The sequence below is a fragment of the Stylophora pistillata genome, chromosome 6, assembly GCF_964205215.1.
Source record: "Stylophora pistillata chromosome 6, jaStyPist1.2, whole genome shotgun sequence".
NCBI classification, from domain to species: Eukaryota; Metazoa; Cnidaria; class Anthozoa; order Scleractinia; family Pocilloporidae; genus Stylophora; species Stylophora pistillata.
Genome location: NC_142524.1, coordinates 30,178,356 through 30,199,890, shown reverse-complemented (window position 1 = coordinate 30,199,890; position 21,535 = coordinate 30,178,356). Strand labels below are relative to the sequence as shown.

The window sequence follows — 21,535 nt, the reverse complement described above, 5'->3', positions numbered from 1 at the left end:
ATTTAGGCTGTCAAGTGATTGCATGTGTTTGTGGACTGAGTTCGATGAAAACATCGGCCTTTTCCATGGTTTTAAGTCGGAAAATATCCATGATACTTCTTGTTTATTATGGTAGATCCTTTGAATGGGTTTTAATACCAAAACCACGTCTTAACAAATAGCGGTACAGGGGAGTCATTTTGTTTGGAGTTTTGTGCTGTTTGTTGACTTTAGCTGGCCGTCGTTACGAAGTGCGATCGTGGTTCGTCAGTCGCCCTCGCCTTCAGAATAGGCCATTTTACAGTTGTGTACTTAGTTGCCAAGCCTTTGATTTGGAGTGAGGCTGAAGGTGACCTCGTCATGATAGAGACCTGTATCTAGTTAGCATGATAACAAAGTGATTTACATTTGAAAGACAGCAAGGTTTGTATCATAACAAGGTCACCCTCAGCCTCACTCCCATTCAAAGGCTTGGTAACCAAGCACACAACTGTAAAATGGACTGTTGTCAAAAACAGCGATAGTTATCCAGACAAAGCAAGTGATGAGTTCTGTAAGATAATTTTCTAGCGAGCCTGAAGACTGGTTGGATTTTTTAAGTGTTAGTAGCATGAAGCGAACACGTAATTATTGAGTTGTGAAAATATTCACACTCACTTTGTGCCAACGTGCGGTGCCTTTTCATGTTGGAAATTATTCGCTTGGTTGAGAATTTTACTTTTCTAGACTGATTTTTCGCCATTCCACCTTTCTGATTTTCTGTGCCTTTAAGAACGGGTGTCCGTAACGCTCGAAACGTCAGCTTTTGTAATCGTTACGGTTGCCAATTTACCATTTCAACTTTGTTGATATATCCAAATTAAAATATGAAAACATTTGTTCATTTCATGTACTTGCAGTTTTATCAACAAGTTATCTCTCATGAACAGAATAACGCCTGACTTAAGCTCATATAATGGTGATGTTTACAAAAGGAGTGGAAATCGAAGAAATTGTGATTTGTTTGTATTTGAGACCGTCCAACATGATTGGTTCATTTACAATTTAACTTGAATTGAGTCTTTATTGATGTTAATCGATTGCACATCTCCATTACTTATCTTTGGTACGTTTGCTTGTACCTGTTACTACAACTGCTACTTTAATTTCCCAAACAGCTCTATTTGTTTTACACAAAAGCATTTTCAAAGAAACCCACTTTTTCATTATGATTATGATTATTATTATTATTATTATTATTATTATTATTATTATATTTTTATAACTCAGTCATTGGAAACTTTAACAGGCACATGTATGTTTACCTGAAGTATATTCCACTATCTTGCATGTGCATTGTATTAATTTATATTATGCAAATAATCAACTACTCTTCTTCTTCAATTCATTTTTTTTAGATTAGCTTTGCATAGCTTTACATAGTTTCCATGTGCTTAAGGAATCATCTACATCACAAGCTCTGAAGCACTATAAGGATAATTATGATCCCCATCAGTAATATTACATCATATCCCCACACTGAGAACATCATTTTGAAACATTCCTATTTGACTTGTAACCATTTTTTTTCAAGGTGGCAAAATATATGTGTATTGCTGAAACTAGTTGAGAATTTCTTATTGACTACAACTAGTTGCTTCCCTTCCCTGTAATAAGTTGGGAAAAGCACATCTGTATGGTGCTATCATTGTTCATGTTTTGGGATATCCCATCCCTGATTTTTATTTGACTGGATAGACAGAGCAGTACACAGGACAAGCTTTTGGTTACTCCTCATGACTTACTGTTAACTGGGAATTGACAGCTGACTTAATCTTATCAATTTTCGCCTGAACATTTTTTAACTTCATTTGTTCGACTTCAGAAAATACTTCTGATAATTTCCCTCTCACATTTCTAATTTGGAAGATTAATCATCATAATCATTATGTTCTTTACACCTCCATAAACACCCAACAAGAGTTCTTTGTTTATAACTCAGGCAGCTTCTGAATATAAGAAATCAAGTTTAGAAGATAGGTGATTCATTCAAGGCTGTTGCAGTATGAGAAAAGACAATACAGTACTTTATTCACATTGATTGAATTATATTGTAATGATTATTTTATCTTATGTAGTAGTTTTGTTTCTTAAAAATTTGTTCTCTAGTAGTACCAAGATGGTAATGTTACTTTGTGAATCAGGGAGCTAAATAAAGCAGAAGTATTCTGTTAGCTAAGTACATTTTATGTTGCAGGTGGCATTAAGTTAATAAAGAAAGAAAAGAAAAAGCAAAAATAAATAAAATAAAATGATTAGTGAGGGAAAAGCAGCTTAAAAAAAAGACACTACAAATCATTCATAATTGTTATGAGAACTACTTGTTGGGAAAGTAAAACTATTACTCAGAAATAAAATTACAGCTTCTCAGAAAAAAAAATTGCAAAGTAAGGTGGAAAGTGAAAACTTCTTTATTATCATTATAATGGACATTTTGTACTTAAAGCATATCTCGGTTTATTCTTCCTCTAGTTGACCCAGTCTTTCTACTTTTGGGGGCTTCAGACCTATGCATGTTACAGTCAGGTTTTTTGGCCAATTATGATACATACAGTAACTAATGGGGATAGGGTGGGCGTGCTACACAGGCATGTTTTGTGTTCTTTTCGGCGAATCTGACTGAAATGCCATTGACAGGCCAATTTATAGGGTTCAAGCCACTACTTTACAAACCTTAAATTGCAGCGTCCTCGGATCGCCGCATCAACCATTCAAAAATCGTCTCATTTTTAGCCTTGGTGCATAAGCTCTTTTATAAACAAAACTTAGATGCTACGGAGCTGCCAGCGAAAAACGACAATTTCACATCGTGTGCAACTTCAGTTCGGCTTTGGCAAATTATATAATTGAGCTTAAGAACTATCCAAAAGATGAGCTGAGTTTCAAAGCTAAGTTTACAGTATTCTTTCTAAGTTTTGACTTTTTACGCTGTCGGTTTGACTCACGGCGAAAAATGTTGTAAAAGTTATCAGCATTTCATGGTTTCGTTGAGGTGTCCGCTGACCAGTAAAATACTGTATCGTGCCCTAAAAAACGTATTTCCGCGGTGTCCCAAATAGCTAGGCTGATGCTGAGAGATATAGAATAACTAATTAGTAGTGCTAATAATCTACTTAGAGACCAAATTGATGAAATTGGTCATGTTTGGCCGGGAAAAACTGTCCATACAAATATTTTCAAAAATAACAGTAATTTTAAGAAATCCACCAAAGTGTCATTTGAGTAGGCATGTTCATCGCCATCTGCAATTGATTGAAACCCATGATGAAGCACTCGCTCTTGTGTTTGGCATTACTTCTCGATTTCTGTGCTCTGCAGGACACAGTTTTTTATAATTCAGAGAGAGAGCTTTTAGGGATAAGCACTTCTTCCTGACAACGACACTGATCGAATGAGTTAACGAATGCAGCCGTTGTATTTGTGCGAGCTGATAATAATTTCGAAAAATACTTCGACTTCTGTAAGTTTCATACGATTTCATTCACAACGATGAAAATCACATAGTGAAAATCACTCTTGCTTCGCTATTTGTAAACTGATCATGATTTTCGTGATATGAACGTGTTTTATTTCGTTTAACGTTCCATTATTGAAAGACTTCACATAACTTCCGATTCCCTTTTGCTCAGTTGGCAATTCAGTGCTACATCTTGGCTTTCATTTGATGTTAGTTTCACAGTAGAGGCATGACTAGGGACTAGTTTTAGAGACTATTCCCTTCATGTGTGCCAACCTTTACTCAGACCTGCTTGTGGAATCATTTCTGGTACTCAGGTCTGGGATCACCGCATCATTTTTACAAGAAATATATTGCAATTACAAGAACCATGTAGGTACATTTAACCACTGCATAATGTTAAGGTGATAGTTACAAATGTGGTAATGCAAAGTGATATAGGTCAATCCTGGATACTAGGTGACAAAGGCTATACCCTTACACCAATTACGATAACTCCAGTCTAGTTGATAGAATAGCTGGCACTAGAGTGAAACTAAAACAGGAATACATGTAAAACAAAACAAAATGAAAAAGTTACACTTGTAAAACAATAAGTGTCATAGAGAGGTCCTTTTGGGTCCTGAAACAAAGACCACAAGCCCTGAATTCTCTGGTGGAAGGCTTCATGAAATGTAATCCAATGTGAATGCAACTCCTGAGAGAAATGTTGATTGCACTGACAAAGATTTTTTAAAAACTAAAGGTTGGTAATCTAAAAGGTCAAGCAGTGGAGGAAAAGGCAAGAGGAAGGCACAGTAAGTAAATTTTGTTAGAGAAAAGCAACAATGAAATGAGCCAAGTTAGAGTTGAAGGAAGAAACTTACTGGGATTACTAAATCAGGACTTGAGATTGTGACCAATACTTGTGCCAATGCAGCTAACATTTTCTTGTGGGCAACTGTATAATTTTCTGTGACAGTGTGTGTTGAATTAAAAGTTAATTAGATCAAGTGCAAATTAAAGTACTTCATATTGTATAGTTTTACTTCAGCCTAGAAATTGCTCCTCCTCTTTAATGTGGATGCAGAATTTCAATTAGTTACTTTTTAATCATATGTTATAGAAAAGGGAAATTTTTAATACTTGCAGGTATATACTGATGCAGCTTTTAGGTTGGCAAAGATCAATCGACCATTTTTTTCTTAATTTCCACTCTGCTAATCCATGCCAAATGACATTCACTGGGATCCATGCAGCTGATATTGTAATTTGAACGTATAAAGGCATATTTGATATGGAGTTGTGGCTGCTAATGTTGCAAAAGTTTTTTGCTATGTCAGTGATGGTTCTTAGTTGAACATCGGCAATCCTCATTAGTGAAAAGTATAATGCAAACTAGATGAATAGCTGCGTGAACTCGGGCTTTCAATATCCAGGGTTCTTACAGGGCATGGAAAACCTGGAAAGTCATGGAATTTCCAAATTTCATTTTCCAGGCCTGGGAAGTCATGAAATTTAGGTGTGGGTCATGGAAAGTCATGGAAAATCAATATGCTCTCTATGAGTGAAAGGCAATAAGACCCAAAGTTGAAAAGTTAACTGACGAGTCTAAAAATCAGATTTAATTTCATTAGAAATAAACAGAAGCACACATTGTGAGAATGTTTGCAAACAGGTCATGGAATCTTTCAAAAGGTCATGGAAAAAGTCATGGAAAGTCATGGAATTTTAACAGGTCAAAAGTGTACGAACCCTGATATCGCACATCTGGAGTTATCCTTAAGGACTGCCATATTGCCATTGTTACTGTCGTCACGCAATTTCGTCACTGCCGGTCATGAATAAGTCTACTTGCGTTTATTTTTGTTTGCTGGAGTGTAATGAATGTTGTTATGGTAATAGATAATAATCAAAATAATATATTACCATATATTAGGAGTAGGTTACTACAGATTCCAAAGGTTGAAATTCAAGGACTCTTCAATGACCTCGGAAAATCCCAGAAACGATTAAAAAAAAATTTAGTTTTTTTGAAGGCCAAGTTTTAGAAATTTGAAGGACCACTTTTGGAAAGGTTTGCATAAGCAATTTTGAAATTATTGAATATTATTTTTCAGCTTTTCCATGAAAGTACTGTAATGTTCAACTTGAAAATTGCTTAAGAAAAAGCATTGCAAAAATCAAGCCCTAGTCCTCAAATTCAAGAACTATCAAGACCTTGAATTTTTATTTTTAAATTCAAGCACCTTCAAAGACTTTCAAGACTTTTACACACCTTGAGTAGGTAATGTATTTGCCTTTGACTGGAAGGAGAAGGGAATTTTTCATCTATTATTGGTCCTGAGTCATAGTTTGTTGTCAAATGATCACCCTGAGGGAGTTATCAGAAATCAGTGGATTCAAGCAATGTTACTGTTCAGTAGTTCATATTGATTTTAATAGAAAAATCACTGAATATTGAATATTGTTGATGGCTGCAACAAGAGAAGCAGTGCTATTTACAGTTTTAGTATATTCAATTAGAGGCATTTGACTTTCATTTTAAATACCAAGAGGGAATACACATATTTTGATCTTTTTGTGGGTTTAAATATACATGTAATACAAAAAACTGAAAACCACATCAAAAACCCTGTGCATTCACTATTATTTCAAACAAGATTTTCAAGAATTGATTTGCTGTTGACTGAATCATATAATATTCCTTCACTATAATCACTTTTAAGATCTAAACTTCAGTTCCACAAACATCAACAGGTTTTGGCAAATCATCTGATGTTAAATACTTGTTTAAAGATGAATTTTCATATAATCTTTTGCCATACTGAATAACATTAGATAAGGTGTTTGAATTCCAATAACTACATGATTTTATTACGGAGTAGCTGAGAGAATAGAGAGCCACAGCACAACTCACTCTGAACTTTCTGGTTTCTCAGGCATGACTTTGAAAAAGGGTACTATTTTGAACTTTGTTAATTTTAACCCCTTTCGACTCAAATATATCTTTGTTATGTATACTCTGAAAATAATGTACTAAGCTATTCAGTGATGATATTTCAAGCAGCACACATGTACCTTGAGGATAGCTTCTACAATAAATATCCCTTGCATGAGAATCAAATATTTTCAAGCCCACTTACCTTTACAATAGATAGCAACTGCAGTACATCCTATTGTCAAGAAGACAAAATTGTTGAAATTTTTGGATAAAAGTGATTGAAAGTCTCCTCAGTCTTCAACACATTTAAAATTGTGGGGAATTCTGTCTGCATTGAAAATGATTGTCTGGTTAACTGAGACAAACTTGAATACAACTGATTTCCAATACTCATTATCGACACTAGATCGTTAGCAGAATTGATTCCTTGTTTGCTGTTGTATATCAAAGAGTATAAACTCATTACAACACATTGTTGTCCTGAATTTTGTCCAAATACCAATTCATTAGCTTGGCTATATGTTGCCATTATTGTTTTGCTAGGGTCAATGTACATTGGAGTGGGACCTGGATTTTTCTCAACATCTGAACTCAGTTGAAATCTACATAGTTTGATGCATGTGTCTGACTCTCAAAAAGACACAATGGTCTATAACAAGAAAACATTGTTAAATACCACCTTGCTCTATACTTCAATTTCATTATCCTCTGATATACCTCACTGAACAATTCAACAAATACTTCTTATCATATTTTGTAACTTTATTTAATCTTGCCCCCTTCGTACTATGCTTACAAATATTAGAGAGCTTTAGATTCGAGTGCGAGAACGAGTACGAGTACGAGTTTTAACCGCGCGAGATCTGGCACTAGTATCTCGTACTCGTACTCGTGCTGACGAAAATTGTAACTTTAGATTCTAAACAAATGTATCGATCCGAGTGCGAGGGTTTTACTGTAACAATCTCGCCATGTTTAGCCAAAAAAACTATCCTATTAGCATCCGTTTACCTCCTTTGCGATTTATGAAATCACAACGATGGGAGGCAACATCCTTACAAGCAGTATGAAAGGATTGACGATGTTTTTGACGCCATTTCTCCTGAAGAGTTTGCAGCCGAGCTCAGGTTTGTCATCACAGGATTGCCTCTCCTTCTTCGGGCATTAGCAATTCCAGAAATGTTTACTTGTGCCCATGGCACGGTATGTTCAGGAACGAAAGGGCCGTTGATTTTATTGAAACTTTCTTCTTACCCATGTCGTCTCTCGGATATGATTCCTCGCTTTGTTCAGTGCCCGAGCTGAGCTTAATCTTCAACGAGGTGATCAGCTTTACTTACACGAACCATGGATACTTGCTCAGAGATCTCGATCAACCCTGGCTGAGTAGCCAACATCTGGAAGACTTTGCTCTTGCTGTCCATGGAAAGGGAACAGCTCTTGAGAATTGCTAGGGGTTTGTAGACCTGACAGGTTCGCCCAATTTGTCGCCCAGGAGAGAACCAGCGTGTACCCAGTGGGCACAAAAGGGTACATGCCCTAAAGTTTCAATCATTTGTTGCGCCAAATGGTTTAATAGCCAATTTGTATGGACCAGTTGGTAAGCTAATACGCTTATTTGCATCGTTCTGCTGTAATGCCTCCCCTTATTTAAGCCCCCAAATTTGAAACTGAATTGAAGTGTCACGACCGTAAATCCTCGAATAAGCACCCCCTTCGTATAAGTTCCCCTCCTATCGACCAAAAATTTAAAATAAGTACCCCCCTCAAATAAGTGCCCCCTCCCCTCCCCTCATTTTGTGGATGAGTAGTGAGAAAGCAAAGGATGCATGGTTTTCATCGTGTAGTATTAGATTTGTACATTGCACTAATGGTGAGTTAAACTCTAGGATCAGTTTTCTACGTCAATAAATAGTTAATTTTGTTTATGTTTAGATGATGTATTAAAAAAATGGTCATGTCAGGCCACCATTTGGGAAAAATTAAATAAGCGCATTTTCTCATAAATTTGAATTAAGCTCCCTGGGCGCTAATTGATTTGAGGATCTACGGTATCTACACCTAGAGGAGTGGGCTGGAAAGATCAAAGCTATCAGGAAACATTTTCGGTAGTCAGCCCCTTGGTAAGAGCTTCATTAAATGTAGCCTACCCTTGAATCCTTACACAAATATCTATAACCCAGCCCCTACTAAATCAAAATGGCTATTAACCAATTAACTTGGAAAATCAAAAAAAAATTTAAATCACAGTTTGTAACTCAACAGTTACCTGCAGCTACAAGAGTGTTATAACACTAGCTACTGATATAAATCCAAGTATGTTTACTCTATAAATTTTCATTTCAGAGGGTAAAAGGCATGATGCTGGTATGTTAAGAATGTTTGGCCTCCTTCATAACCTTCAGCAGCATTCATTTGATACCAGTGGACAACCACTGTGTATATATGGCGACCTCGCCTATCCACTCAGATTCATCTTGAAGGATGAAGTAAAGTCAGGGAAGCTGTGGAGTGGGTGTTTAGCAACATAGTAACATACTTCGCTTTCCTAGATTTTAAGAAAAACTTAAAGATTGGATTAAGTCCAGTAGGTGTAATGAATTCAGTGGGTGCTCTGCTTCGGAATGCACGTATCTGCTTTTATGGATCAACTACAAGCACCTATTTTGATGTTCAACCTCCTACATTAGATGATTATTTTCAGGTTTAAAGTTCTTGATTTGCTACATCATAGTTAGTACCAACTATGGCTACATTTAAGCAATGCAATTTGGCAAAGTGATGAGAAGATAAAAGAGAAGAAGTGAACCAAATTATAATTGTAATTATATTTTCTGCTTGTAAATTTCTATGTATAGTTAGCAATGAAAGGAGTAATTGATGAATATGGGATGTGGATCCATGGCCATCAATTTTTTTTCCTTTATGGAGAATTTTCAAATCTAAATTAATTTACTTGAGAAAATCAAAATTGTAAATATGTATAATTTTTAATTTCAAAACAGCTGAACTGACTTTGTAATAATAATACAGTACATTTATATGATACAACTAAAAAGATGTAAAAATAATGTATTCAGATATTTTACCATACAAACTCTTCCTTAGTTTTCATTTCATAAATATAATGGTATTAATATGACAATAATTAATGAGAAGCTAATAAAATGTTTCAGTGTTCAAGGTTTTATTATAGTGTTCGGCGATTTTCGTCCAAGATATACCTCTCTCTTTTGAATCTGGTCAGTACTTGTGAGGCTCTTCAACCAGTACTTCTCTGAGAAGCATAGTTTCGTGTTTCCTTTCCAAATAAAAAGTTCTCGTTTCGCTATCGCTACGAATATAAGAAAGTCGGGAAAGTGTCAACCACATCACAACAATTCACTGTTTATATCCCTCATGTATGGTTAAAATTCAAAGGGTGAAAGTGCTTTTTAAGGCTCTCATTTTTCAATTTAAATTTATTCGACTGGCGATATGTTGTTTACGTGTGTAGACCTCAGAATTTCGTGAAAATAGGTCGACCAAAAAGTATCAAATATGAATGAAATCAGGGTTTGTAATAACATTCAATTCGATAAAACCTCTGTATAGGGCTTTAAGTTTGCTTTTGCTGACTTAGAAAAAGACTAGGGTAAGTTTAAAATACAAAATACTCACCTTTCGAAACTCGTTCTCTAGAGGACGACTTCTGGTCAAAATCTCGTTGTCGACGAGCGGCGGACGACGAGTTTCCCGCTTCCGTGACAGTGTCACGCAGAGCTACGCATGCGCAATGTGAGCACGCTAGTAAACTCGTACTCGTACTCGTTCTCGTACTCGAATCTAAAGCTCTCTATTCTTTGTAACTCTTCTAACGTTCACATAACGACATAGCCAAGAGGACTTCGGTATGCTTGGACAAATACCCACATAAACAAATTCCTTCAGTTTTCTGTCCTTTCTTCTGAGACTTTCAGAGTAGCTTCTGGTATTTTACTGGGTTTATTTATTTATTATTTTATTTATTTATTTATATAATGTTTTGTACCAAGTACTGGAGAAGAAACAATAGGACATGGGTCCCCTACGAGGTTTAAGCTCCAACAAACCCACCCATCCCACCCCAGGGGAGGACATCCATCACACAGTAACCTCCTGCATGGGAAATTAACATCTCCTACCCCTAACCCTGCAGGAGACTGGACCTCCATTTATTTGTCCCTATCCAAGAAGACTAGAATATCTAACCATTTCTTGATGTTATAGAAAGGTAGCACATTCTTGACCTTGAGTGTTGGTCCGGCCGGGGCTCGAACCCTCAACCTCCCGCACAACAGATAGTTCTCGATCACTTCTAAATACACAGTTGTGTTTACATGTAAACATAATATAACATAACTCGTTTGATATAGCAGGTTTTGCTTGATATTTCTCGATAAAAGGTTCATTTGTTAAGGATCTCTCGTAAAGTTCGTGGAAGGACCCGTTCCCAAATCGCTTACAAGTTTTAGTGTGGTTCTACCGCGAACGGTGTGTGACTTGTATATACATTGGGTGTAATAGCCATCGAATTTCTTTTGGGTACATCAAGCAAGGAATTGTCCACAAAGGCAGCCATTTGCATCCTTGCTCATGCACTCTTGGGTTCATTCTACATATGTGCTTACATTCTACGCATGCGTTTTGTGACTGAATGCAAAAAATTAAAAAAATAAAAACAAAACAAAGCCGAATTTATACCTTGGGCGTTTCTTTCGGAAAGCCCAAGTAATGAAATCCTACTTTTTACCGTTTGGTATGACATGGAAAGAAAATTTACTCACTCAGTCACTCCCTTACTCACCCTCACTCAGTCAGGTCACTCCTTAATCATTTAGACAGTTAATTTATGCCTTAAAATTTGAATTATATCCATTTTCCCCGCATCCCTTTCTAGGTTTGCTTTTCTCCCAAAAGCCATGTTATTGTCTTCTGTCAAATAACTTGGGTAGTACAAAGGCTAAAATTTTTGCCTGAGTACTTGACATTATCAACTTAATTCAAAATAGCATATGTTGTCATGCAAAATCATCAAGGTGGTTTTTCCTTTTTGCTCCTTTCTTGATCAAAATACAGCTCGGTAGAACTAGGAAATAAAGAAGACACACAAACGACTATATTTGAATGGAAAGAAACAGGCTTAAAAATCTCAAAATCTACAAAGATAACAGTTCCAGCAATATACGAGGAAATATGTAAAAAAATTGTCAGATTTTACACAGAACTTTCTTTAAGATATGTTCACAAGGTTTCTTGCCATCCTCAGCTCAGTGTTGTTAGTAGATGTATTTTGTTTTATGTGGGAGATTTAGATTTAGATTTATTTAGCTTCACCAACCGGCAGGGACACCACAACAGCTTGCGGTAATTACTGCAGGCCCAATAAACCCACCCATCCCACCCCAGGGAAGGACATCCATCACACAGTAATCTCGTGTGTGGGAAATTAATGTCTCCTACCTCAACCCTGCAGGAGGTCTTGAATGGAGGCAAAAATGTTTCTATTTCCTTCTTTAGAAAATACTGTAATTTTGAGTGTGAATCAGTAGGATTTCTGTCACAGTCAGTTGTAGCTTAAATTTATTTATGACAATCCACTTTGAACAATATTGTAGAAAAAACTTGGTAACCTATCATGGCCTTGCCTGTTGAGGAAAAGAGATGGCTGGTGCTTGGGATAGCATTGAACAAAGTGCTAGCACCAGTTTTACGAAGAGTTGTCAAGCAAGAAATGGAGGAACATTATAAATACTTGGACAAGTACTTGAGTTGTCAGGCCACTCCCTGCACTCTCAAGACCCTAACCTATGTTGATGTCAAGAATGACACAAACTTTCGTCACCTGAAATTTGAGAACATCAACCAGAACAAGTCAAATCCTGGAAAAAATAAAGATTATGATTATCATGTCAACCATCCAATAGACTTAGTCAAGCTGTACCTGCCAGATCACCAGTCACACTTTTCAGCTTTTGATGAGTCATTTGGGGTAAGTGCCCCTCTTCTGCTGCTGACACACCCCAAGCTTGGAGCAGTATTTAACTCACAGAAGTCTATTTCAGTGCAGTCTTCAGCAGAAAGTGTCAGGAAAACTGTCTGGAACAAATGGGCACGTTACAATTTGAATGACTGGACTCAAAAGATGTTCTCAGTCTGTTTCTCAAAAATTAATACCTTGGTAGAAAGTTTAAGGCTCACTGATGACATGAGAAGGCACATCATTCAGGAACTTTCTTCTTTTGAAGGTAGGTGGGATTTTTTCAACAAAGGGCAGATGCTTCTTACTACTGTTAACTACAAAACAATACAATACTTTACTTATACATGTAACACCAAGAAGCTCCTGAGTACTTGTTAAAACGTGTACATGTTAAATATATACTGAAGTAAACACTGTCTTAATTAAATGTGGTGACTGATGGTAAAACAATCAATAAAGCCACTACAGATGAAATTAGTTGAAATTAGTGCTTCAATAATTGAGGGATTTTTGGAACAAGGAGATAACAAGACCAGTGCAACTGTTAATCAACACATCTGAAAAAGAAGAAAGGAAATTAAACCCTTTTCCTCATTTACACGATAATTAAAAATGCAAAATTTAAATTTATCATTATCAGTGAGTTAAGAAACATTAATTTGAATTTAACTGTCTTTGAAAAAAAACTACACCCTTGAACAATGGCTACATTGGAAACTGGTCACAGCATTAAGTCAAGCAAATTGGGCAACTGTGAATTTAGCCTTTTGTTTAAAGTGTATGAATTATTAAAAGCTCTACTTACTTTGACCATGCTTTGAACCTTTACACTTTAACTTCCAGAAGTGATTAATTAACATGTAACCTCTCCCTGCAATATTCATTCATAATTCAGTAAACAGGTAATGAGAATACTCAGACTTCTTTGGTAGGAGTTTCCCTGATCCAAGACTTGGTTCTTGTAACTAGTTTACAAGGAAATGTGAAGCATCTGAAGGGAAGAATTGAACAATCAACTAGTCTTAATTTCATTTGAAGTTGTAAATGCAAGTTCAGAAACCACCTTTCAGAATTTAATTACCTGCTATATGTGAACTACAGTAAATGCATCAACACAGGTAATTTGAAATGTGTATAAGTTGGTTGTGGAAGTCTTCAAACTTATAGCCATTGCAAATATTTGTTGATCTTTTTCACCAAGTGAGCAGGAAGGTACACCACTTTTCCAATTAATTTTCACTCTTTCTGAATAATTGTTATTCTGAAACCAAATTCTAATGACAAGTAACCATACGAGGTTATGGTTTCAAATTACAATTGTAATTCTAGGCAATGAGGAAAGTTACTAAAAGAAAGTCACACGAGTACCTTTCTTCATTCGTAGTTCCTTTCATAAATGGTTTTTTAGAAGGCATTTTGCAACTACTATAAAAAAGTAAAACTCCGTACATGTAATTTCCATCATTCAGGTTGGGATATTGAGAAAGATGCTGTTGTTCCTCATAAAAGTGGACACCCAAAAGAACCTACACTGGAATCCTCTGCAAGCTCACAGGAAACAAAAGGTAGATGCTTCTATACAATTACGCTTGGTCTGCCTATAGTTGGATGATTATTTGTGCTCTGCCCATTCACAGATCTTGGGTATAAGAAGTTTTGGCAAAACCTGCTGGTCAACTAATCATGTTTGGTGGCCCAAGACTTCACTTGCCAGCCCAATAGCCCAGTTCCGTTAAGACAGAACAACCTAGTTTAATCTTAAAAAAAAAAAAAAAAAAAGAAAAAACACACAAGTGAATCTTAAAGTATCTACAGCAGCTGTAGTTGTGTGGCTTTGAGTCAACTGATTCAGGGCTGAAAATTTTGAAGACTTGCTCAGACTTTCCCTTTGAGCTAAAACCATGTCATTTGATTGTTATTTTTTATTTTGGAGGTTTACACATAACACATTTTACAACTAAGCAACGTTCCAATTCACTTGAACTTTAATTATTTAAACCACCACCCGACTGGGTAAGGTGACTCGTCCATCCTTACACCTCACTAGTAGGAATGCCGTGTGTATGACTAATTCCTTTTCACAGAATTTAGCTCCTTCAAGTTGAGACCTTCGTATTTGTAACCCCTTCCAAGCCTATGGCTTTTGTCACTCAGCAGTCCTCCAGCCATCAGGTTCTAGCACACTGGCTGAGCTGTGTCAGGCTTAAAGGCTGACTGCAAACGGGTTAAAAAGACAACAAGAATGGCTTTTCCCAATGAGCCCCTTTTGAGTGATATTTGGTCAAACAGGGCATTATCATCATAAGCTAAGAGGCGACACTGAAGACAAAATTTGAAAATTTTCAAAATCAAAGCAACTTCTGTGCATGCGTCAGTAAATAAGCTTTTGTTTATTATCTTACAGGTTGCTAAGTTTCCAGTGCTGTTGTATTATATGATTAAATGTGACTAATTGTATTCTATATTTCAGTCCAAAGAACTTGCTCGAAAAATGATTTGTAGCAAGTAACGTAATGTCTATGCGCCTAGTGCTTGCCTTTATCATTCCCGTTTATTCTTAGCACTAAATGTAACCTCAACAATTATTTACCGCAGTGAAGGTGAACAGTGGTAGATATTTACCGAGTTGCGAAGCGGCGAAGTAAATAATTACTACTTTCACCGACACTGAGTGAACACCTGTTTTAGTAAATACCACTCAGATACCAAAGGATAAGTTTGTTTGCCTCAATAAACTTAAAACTGGTCGGAAATTAGCTTCTTGATGCGCGACTTTGTCTCCTCAGCTGCACGGAGGTGAATGCTGCTCTTTTTTCACTTTCCAACTGGCCAATCTGCGTGCGCACAAATCACTACTTGTTACTCATGTAAAAGGCTAAGAATGTGTTATTTTCATTTGTGGAAAGGCACTGAACTTCCTTGGGCACAAACTTTGTACAGGGCTGGGACGGACAAAGGCCCGTCATTTGAGGTGATAAATGATAATGAAGGTAAGCTAAAATACAAATCGATAGTTTTCAGTACTGTGATTTCCATGCACCCATCACTTGCTCTGTGTAGTGGTATATCTTTAATAAAAATTATGTTAGAGGTAAAGTAAGAAGCTGTGATTATGGTGTTTCTACACTTAGCTTATACGAGGAAGTTCATGTTGTTTCGGTTGAATCTTTTACTCACTTGCAGTTTGGCTGTTACGAAATCCGGCCTTGTATTATCCACTTGATCAAGAACAGCATAGACCTAGTAACAGAGCTAATCCAGTCGTTGAAGTTCGCCTTTGGAAAACATTCGTCGCTCTTTTTCCAGACACTCTGATGGTAGAACCACATCCAAGTTTAGAGGACGTTGTTGTCGTCAAACTGAAAGTAAGCTGTTTTTAGTTACACTGTAATGGCCTAACTAATTTTAACACATCGTTTGATTGGTCAATTCAGTTTCCAAGCGGATGCTCTATCAGGTTGTCGCCTGGCCTTGCTCTTGCAATCAACCTAAGCGCGAGGAATTATTTTTTGATGAGTCCTCGCAAGGGGTTCCTCCATTGTCCTCTATTAGAGAGCCGTTTGACCGCATCTAGAAAACTCTACTTGGCTTGAGAACTCTGAAAATCTTCAAGGGACAAGATTCGGAATCAATTTAGTGCTTTATTTCTCGTTATTCATGTCAATCAGTATCAAATTAGGTCTAAGAAATTTGATTAAATTGATCAGAATTTTTGTCACGCGATAACTTGTTAAAGAGACCTATAAAATTCGAAGCAGCTAAATTTGTATGCTTCTAATAAGGCACATTGTAGCGTATTCTATTTGGCGCACGACGATTACAAGAAATTGAAAATGTTACAGTTTGAAATTTGCTCACCAAGATTTGCTGGTTTTCTTTCCTCATGTAGGAGACTCAAGATATAAGAAACATTGCAAGCTCGTTGAATGAGACGTTGTTGAAGTCATTGCCATGGAAGCCATCCAAAATGCCGATTTGCAAGAGAGGAGTACCCATTATGAACGTCAATTTCCTTGCTCGCGCTGTCTCAATGTACTTAAAGGACAACTCCCCAGTTACTCCAGAAGAATACAATTTTCAGGCTGAGCTGAAAGCTGCCAGCCACTGGCGATTCTTGAATGAAAACGAACAGATTAAGTTTGTATCAGGCCCATATGATTATGAACAGGTCAAGGTGGCTGCTGCATTTGCTTTGAGGCGATGGATTGAAGAATTGAGTGAAATTGAGAGCGGAGAAACAGACCTTCACAAAGTACTGGAGGATGACAGAGACGCTTCCAAAGACAATTCCTCAATTGAAGAACGAATTTCGGGTAAATTCTTAGTGGGCAAGATCAGTCTTACGTCTTAGTGTAATTTTTTTTTCAGTCGTTCACCACGCAGAGGGGAGGATACATAGAACGCTCGAGAAGCAAATGCTTCGGTGAATCACGTTCTTAGTTGGTAAATACCAGGCAGGCTTAAATGTATTCTCCAATTGGTCCAATTGCTGGTATTCAATAATTCTGTTTTCGTTATTACTAGAAAATTTCTGTTTTGTACAGTAATATATGACCATGTAGGCAAGAAGCAGCAAGGACAGTGTAGACGTACAAGGTGAAAAAGACGTAGTCAAGTGTTCCTTCCTTATGTTTCTGATTACGAAAAAGTGTCGTAGGCATGCAATTATAATCCCATGAAGCACCGTAAAGTAAGCTAGTCAAAGTCCTTGTAGAGTTTTGTCAAATAATTTATTTGTCAAAGAAGATCTCAAACTTAAGTTAAGTGTAGGTTTCGATTGAGGAACGACCGCTTTAAAGTTCGTTATTCATTTAGAGGGGTTTGATAATACCTCAGTAGGTTAGCTGCTTCCCCTTTCCTGGGTAGGTATGAATTTTCTTCGGCTAGGCACAAATCTTTGTATTCTTATTATTACGAAGACTGGTCTTCATTAAGATTTAGTGGCAATATAACGTCCATGCCTCTTTTAGATCTCGAGGAGGATATATTTTCATTGAGGATGTTTTACAACATGACTTTAGAAGGTAAGCTATTAAGCCATTTTAGCCATTGTTCTTTTAATGTGGAACCTTTCAGAGACTGTTTTTTTTTTTTTTTTTTTTTTTTTTTTTAATACAATGAAATGTTTCGCCGGTTCCCTCTCCCTTACCTGAATGTGTACAGTCAAATAAATCTGTCACAAAACATAAAATGGAATTCTTGTTATGCATTATTTGTAGGGAGAAAACCAAAAAGGTTCAATAAATAACGAAGTAACAGCTGATGCAACTTGATCCAGTTGATTTATCTTTAGTTCGTACTGTTATTGTTATTGAATGCTGCTTCGAGGAAAAATCTGGGTACTTGCTCTATTTTTATCTACGCAGAAAAAGAATATAAGAGTTCACCCAGAAAGGCTCGGGAGGACCGCAGCGACCCAGCAAGCATTGAGGTGAAATTTACTGTTAATTAAAAGAAGCTGCGTTAGCATGGAATCTTGACAAATTGTCAGTTCATATCGAGTTAAGGAGAAGTATGCTACAGAGAAAAAATAAAATTCGAGAAGTATGCTATAGAGAAAAATAAAATTCGTTTGAAAAGACTAATAGTTTTGTACTGAAGTCACATGGTAATTTAGAATAGAATTAAGCATAAGGGATCGCAAAATGAGAGAAAATGTCCGGAAAAAAGTTGAAAGTAGCTAAAACGAAACACTCCGAAAATATTTCAAGTGTATGCTATTCACCAGCCGGGAGGTCCGAATTGGGAAAACCCCCAAGACAGAGGGCACAGTTTCTCTCAATATGGAGCGACCTAGGCTGGTTAATCACTTTTACTTTTTCTTAAACATAACGAAATATTTTTTTTAAAAAGAACCCTAATGATTAAGGGCTGTAAATACGGCAAGATCCTCCTTGAACTGGACAATTTTTTAGCGATTACAGGGTACTTAAAACAGAGTTACTGTAAATTAGATACCCTGCTTACTCAAATAATCGCGAAGAAAGTCGAAAACTCTCCGTGGGTCTGCCAACAAAGACCACGGTAGTTCACGGTATATGGTTCTCAAGGTTTGTTTCTGATTCACAGAAAGAGGAACTCTCACATCCGAAGTTTCGAATATGGATTGAACCTGCACCTAAAAGGAAATTTTTGGAACCGTTATGGAAGGAGCAAGGATTTGGAGAAAAATACAGAAAAGTGAAGGGTCCCTCCCCATTGCGGCTACCGGATGAAACAGTTTCTTTCCTTCGACATCTAAAACCGATTGTCGGTATACCTAAAGAATAATTGTTAATAAGAATCTCTTCTGAAACTCTGGACTGCTGGAGAGCTTCCAGTTTTCAAGTGGAGAAACTCTGCTCGTGTTCGTTGGATTGCAATCTGACTTCTCTACCAACGTTCTTCATGCATCGCTGGAACTACCTTACAAAGCTCTAAACTTCTGTCATTATAAAGTTTGCTCGTTGACTAATAAATTGGACGAAATCAAGGTGTTACTTTCGACCTCCTCTAGTCGCAGGAATGGAAAACCGAACCTAATCCTTGGAAAATCTGAAACATTTATAAATGGATCTTGGTCTGATGCCTCTCTCCAAGTGGACTACTATATCATTTATTTAAACCGTGCCGCGAATAAAGGAGGCGGATTATTAGTTTACGTCCCATTGCACTTACCTTTCAATAGAAGAACTGATCTAGAAGTGCAAGGTATAGAATGTATTTGCCTGGAACTTCGCTTCCCTCTTTCAAAGCCCTGCTGCGTCACCTTCGTAAGAATATTGTATTGTATGAGATGAAAGATGTCCAACAAGGTCCGTAGTGCCAAGTTGGCCATCTACCATCTCATTTTCAACAAACGTGAGCAGAATATGTTTTTTTAGTACTGAAAACGCCCCAAAATATAGGTAATTCGTAAATATTAAAACAGTGGATAGCGTTGAAGGCGCGCTCTGATTGGCTAGTCAAACTCCGAATATCCTTTGCTATTTACCTCCGAACAACTCGGGAAAAAATGGCGTTCCGGTTTGCATCCGTGACAAGGGAAGAAATCACTCAGATTAACGACGGTGGTGTATATTATCTCACTGTTTTAGTATATACTAAAACAACTATTCACTTCAGTGTCGGTGGTTAGCGGTGGATATTTACCTTGCCGCTTCGCGACTCGGTAAATATCCACCACTAACCACCTCCACCTCGGTGAATAGTTGTTAAATATTCCTAACTTTAAAAATTTTTAAGATCAAGTTTAATTATGAGTTGAGGCGTACACTTACCATATTTGTGGAGCATGGTAAAACGGCGCATTTTCAACAAAACTTCACTGAAGCTAATAGAACTAGAAATTAACCAAAATCAGTCCGCTTTAATTAGGAGCCCCTATTACGTCTGACCGTCTATTTCTATTTAACCATGTACATATTACATATAATTTTAATTTTAAACGTATCTTAGTGATACGTAGCAGAATAAGTTATTAGCATTTAGATTCCAGTACTGATTAGCGCTAACCCAGGGTTAGATAAATTAACAAATATCTTTAGCCAGGAGGCAACCTCACACTTGGTGGTTTTCAGGCTGGTCCTGAGTAAGATCTATAAATATGCAGAAGCTTAAAATTTTTTAGAAGTTAAAAGAGCATACAATAACTATGAAGACATGGACAGGTAAAAACGAACGATATAAAATCCCGACGTTTCGGCGACTTCATGACGCCATTATCAAGGGTACAAATGAAAATAAAATTAACAAATGCGAGTTCAAGAGTTACAACTAATTTGCATAGGGGAGGTAGCTACACAAATACTTAATAACTAATAAATAAATAATAACTAATAAATAATAATAACTAATAATAATAACTAATAAATCATAACTATGAAGTCCTAAGATAGAGTGGACAAAATATTAAATAGATAAAATAGTTTATATAAGCTTCTTAAATGAATCAAGGCTTTGAAGTTCCTTGTAGATATTGGAAGAGCATTCCATTCGTGTATCGCTTGATAAGTTATTCTTTGGTGCCCCCTCTGGCACCGAGATTTGGGCATTTTAAAGTTGTCTTTGTGCCTAGTGTTATAAGGGTGGTTATCCCTCAAGTGCGTTGAATTAAATTCCCAGTCAATCAGCCCCTGCAGGCATTTACATACAAAAGAAAGACGGTGTTGCCATTGCCTTTCATATAAAACTAGCCAATCGGGTTCGGTAATTGCCTCTGTTGCGGAGGAGGGGTTAGCTTTATCAAGAATTGATTTAGCAGTTTTGTTTTGCAATAACTGGACTTCAGCTATTGGAGTTTTGTCGAGTATGTCTCCCAACACAATGTGTTTATAATTCAAGCGGAGCAAGATCATTGATTTGATGTAAAGTTCTCTGGTGTGCATTGGCAATAAATATTTGATCCCTCTGAGAATGCCAAGTCGTTGATTTACTGTGGTTGAAATGTAAACAACATGATCACTCCAAGTTAAGGTTTCATTTATATCAATTCCTAAGTATTTGTAACAATCTGCCCTGTCAAGGAACTGTTCACAGATTTGTAGGCTAATTTTCCCGAGGGACTTCAACCTTTGTGAGCTCCTAATTATCATAAACTTAGACTTAATAGGTAGCTTTATTGAAAACATAGGCATGCTACGCATGCAGGTGTTATTTTTGGGATACGTAGGTTGAACTGTGTGGTGTTTTAGTTAATCGTTTACCTTAGCTAATTAATATTCTTAAGCTGTATGTGTACATGCTGTACATATGTGACCTGTTAATCTGGAATGTAATAACGTGTAACATATAGTTGAGTTGAATAAAGACTTGAGCATGACTAGAGCTCTGCGTCCTGAGTATAACTCTATCGCGATATTACCGAACCCAAGAACTCGAAAAAATGGAACACTATATAACTGATGCTGGTGTCTGAATAATTGTTGGCAAAAATAAACTGCATTGGTACAACGCTTCCTGCAGTCCCCTCCACAGTCCCCTCCACAGTCCCCTCCACAGCCCCAATTTGAATTTGTCACGCAACGCTCTCTCTCTCTCTCCAACATTGCATGACAAGACCAAACAACGACCTGCACGTAGGTTAAAAGTGTGCTTATTGCCGTTCCTTCGTCAGAGACAAAGTCCTAGTTATTATTCTGACCATTAAGGGCCAGAA

The 21,535-nt window shown here is 36.9% G+C and overlaps 1 protein-coding gene and 2 long non-coding RNA genes across 7 annotated transcripts in view; 2 read left to right on the top strand and 1 right to left on the bottom strand.

Moving 5' to 3' along the window:
- Nucleotides 1-21,204, top strand: part of LOC111347645 (uncharacterized) — a 27,152-nt gene extending 5,948 nt beyond the window's left edge. For 2 of the 5 annotated variants that reach the window (XM_088726003.1, XM_088726002.1), the window contains exons 2-10: nucleotides 4,221-4,272; nucleotides 12,035-12,664; nucleotides 13,869-13,964; nucleotides 15,306-15,389; nucleotides 15,583-15,764; nucleotides 16,289-16,712; nucleotides 17,370-17,423; nucleotides 17,766-17,830; nucleotides 18,469-21,204. In XM_088726003.1, the coding sequence (XP_088582129.1) occupies nucleotides 12,055-12,664; nucleotides 13,869-13,964; nucleotides 15,306-15,389; nucleotides 15,583-15,764; nucleotides 16,289-16,712; nucleotides 17,370-17,423; nucleotides 17,766-17,830; nucleotides 18,469-18,669 (1,716 nt within the window). In that variant the 5' untranslated portion in view covers nucleotides 4,221-4,272; nucleotides 12,035-12,054 and the 3' untranslated portion in view covers nucleotides 18,670-21,204. Of the gene's footprint in view, nucleotides 1-3,792; nucleotides 3,848-4,220; nucleotides 4,273-12,034; nucleotides 12,665-13,868; nucleotides 13,965-15,305; nucleotides 15,390-15,582; nucleotides 15,765-16,288; nucleotides 16,713-17,369; nucleotides 17,424-17,765; nucleotides 17,831-18,468 lie in introns of all 5 variants that reach the window. The other 3 variants (XM_088726005.1, XM_088726007.1, XM_088726004.1) reach the window with 2 other exon arrangements.
- LOC148729337 (uncharacterized) lies at nucleotides 7,229-9,581 on the top strand. Its single transcript, XR_015989066.1, has 2 exons — nucleotides 7,229-7,525; nucleotides 8,745-9,581. It is a non-coding gene; the product is annotated as an uncharacterized LOC148729337 (long non-coding RNA).
- On the bottom strand, nucleotides 9,370-10,232 carry LOC148729336 (uncharacterized). Its single transcript, XR_015989068.1, has 2 exons — nucleotides 10,059-10,232; nucleotides 9,370-9,732 (listed from the first exon to the last, which is right to left on the bottom strand). It is a non-coding gene; the product is annotated as an uncharacterized LOC148729336 (long non-coding RNA).
- Nucleotides 21,205-21,535: the final 331 nt, after the last annotated feature.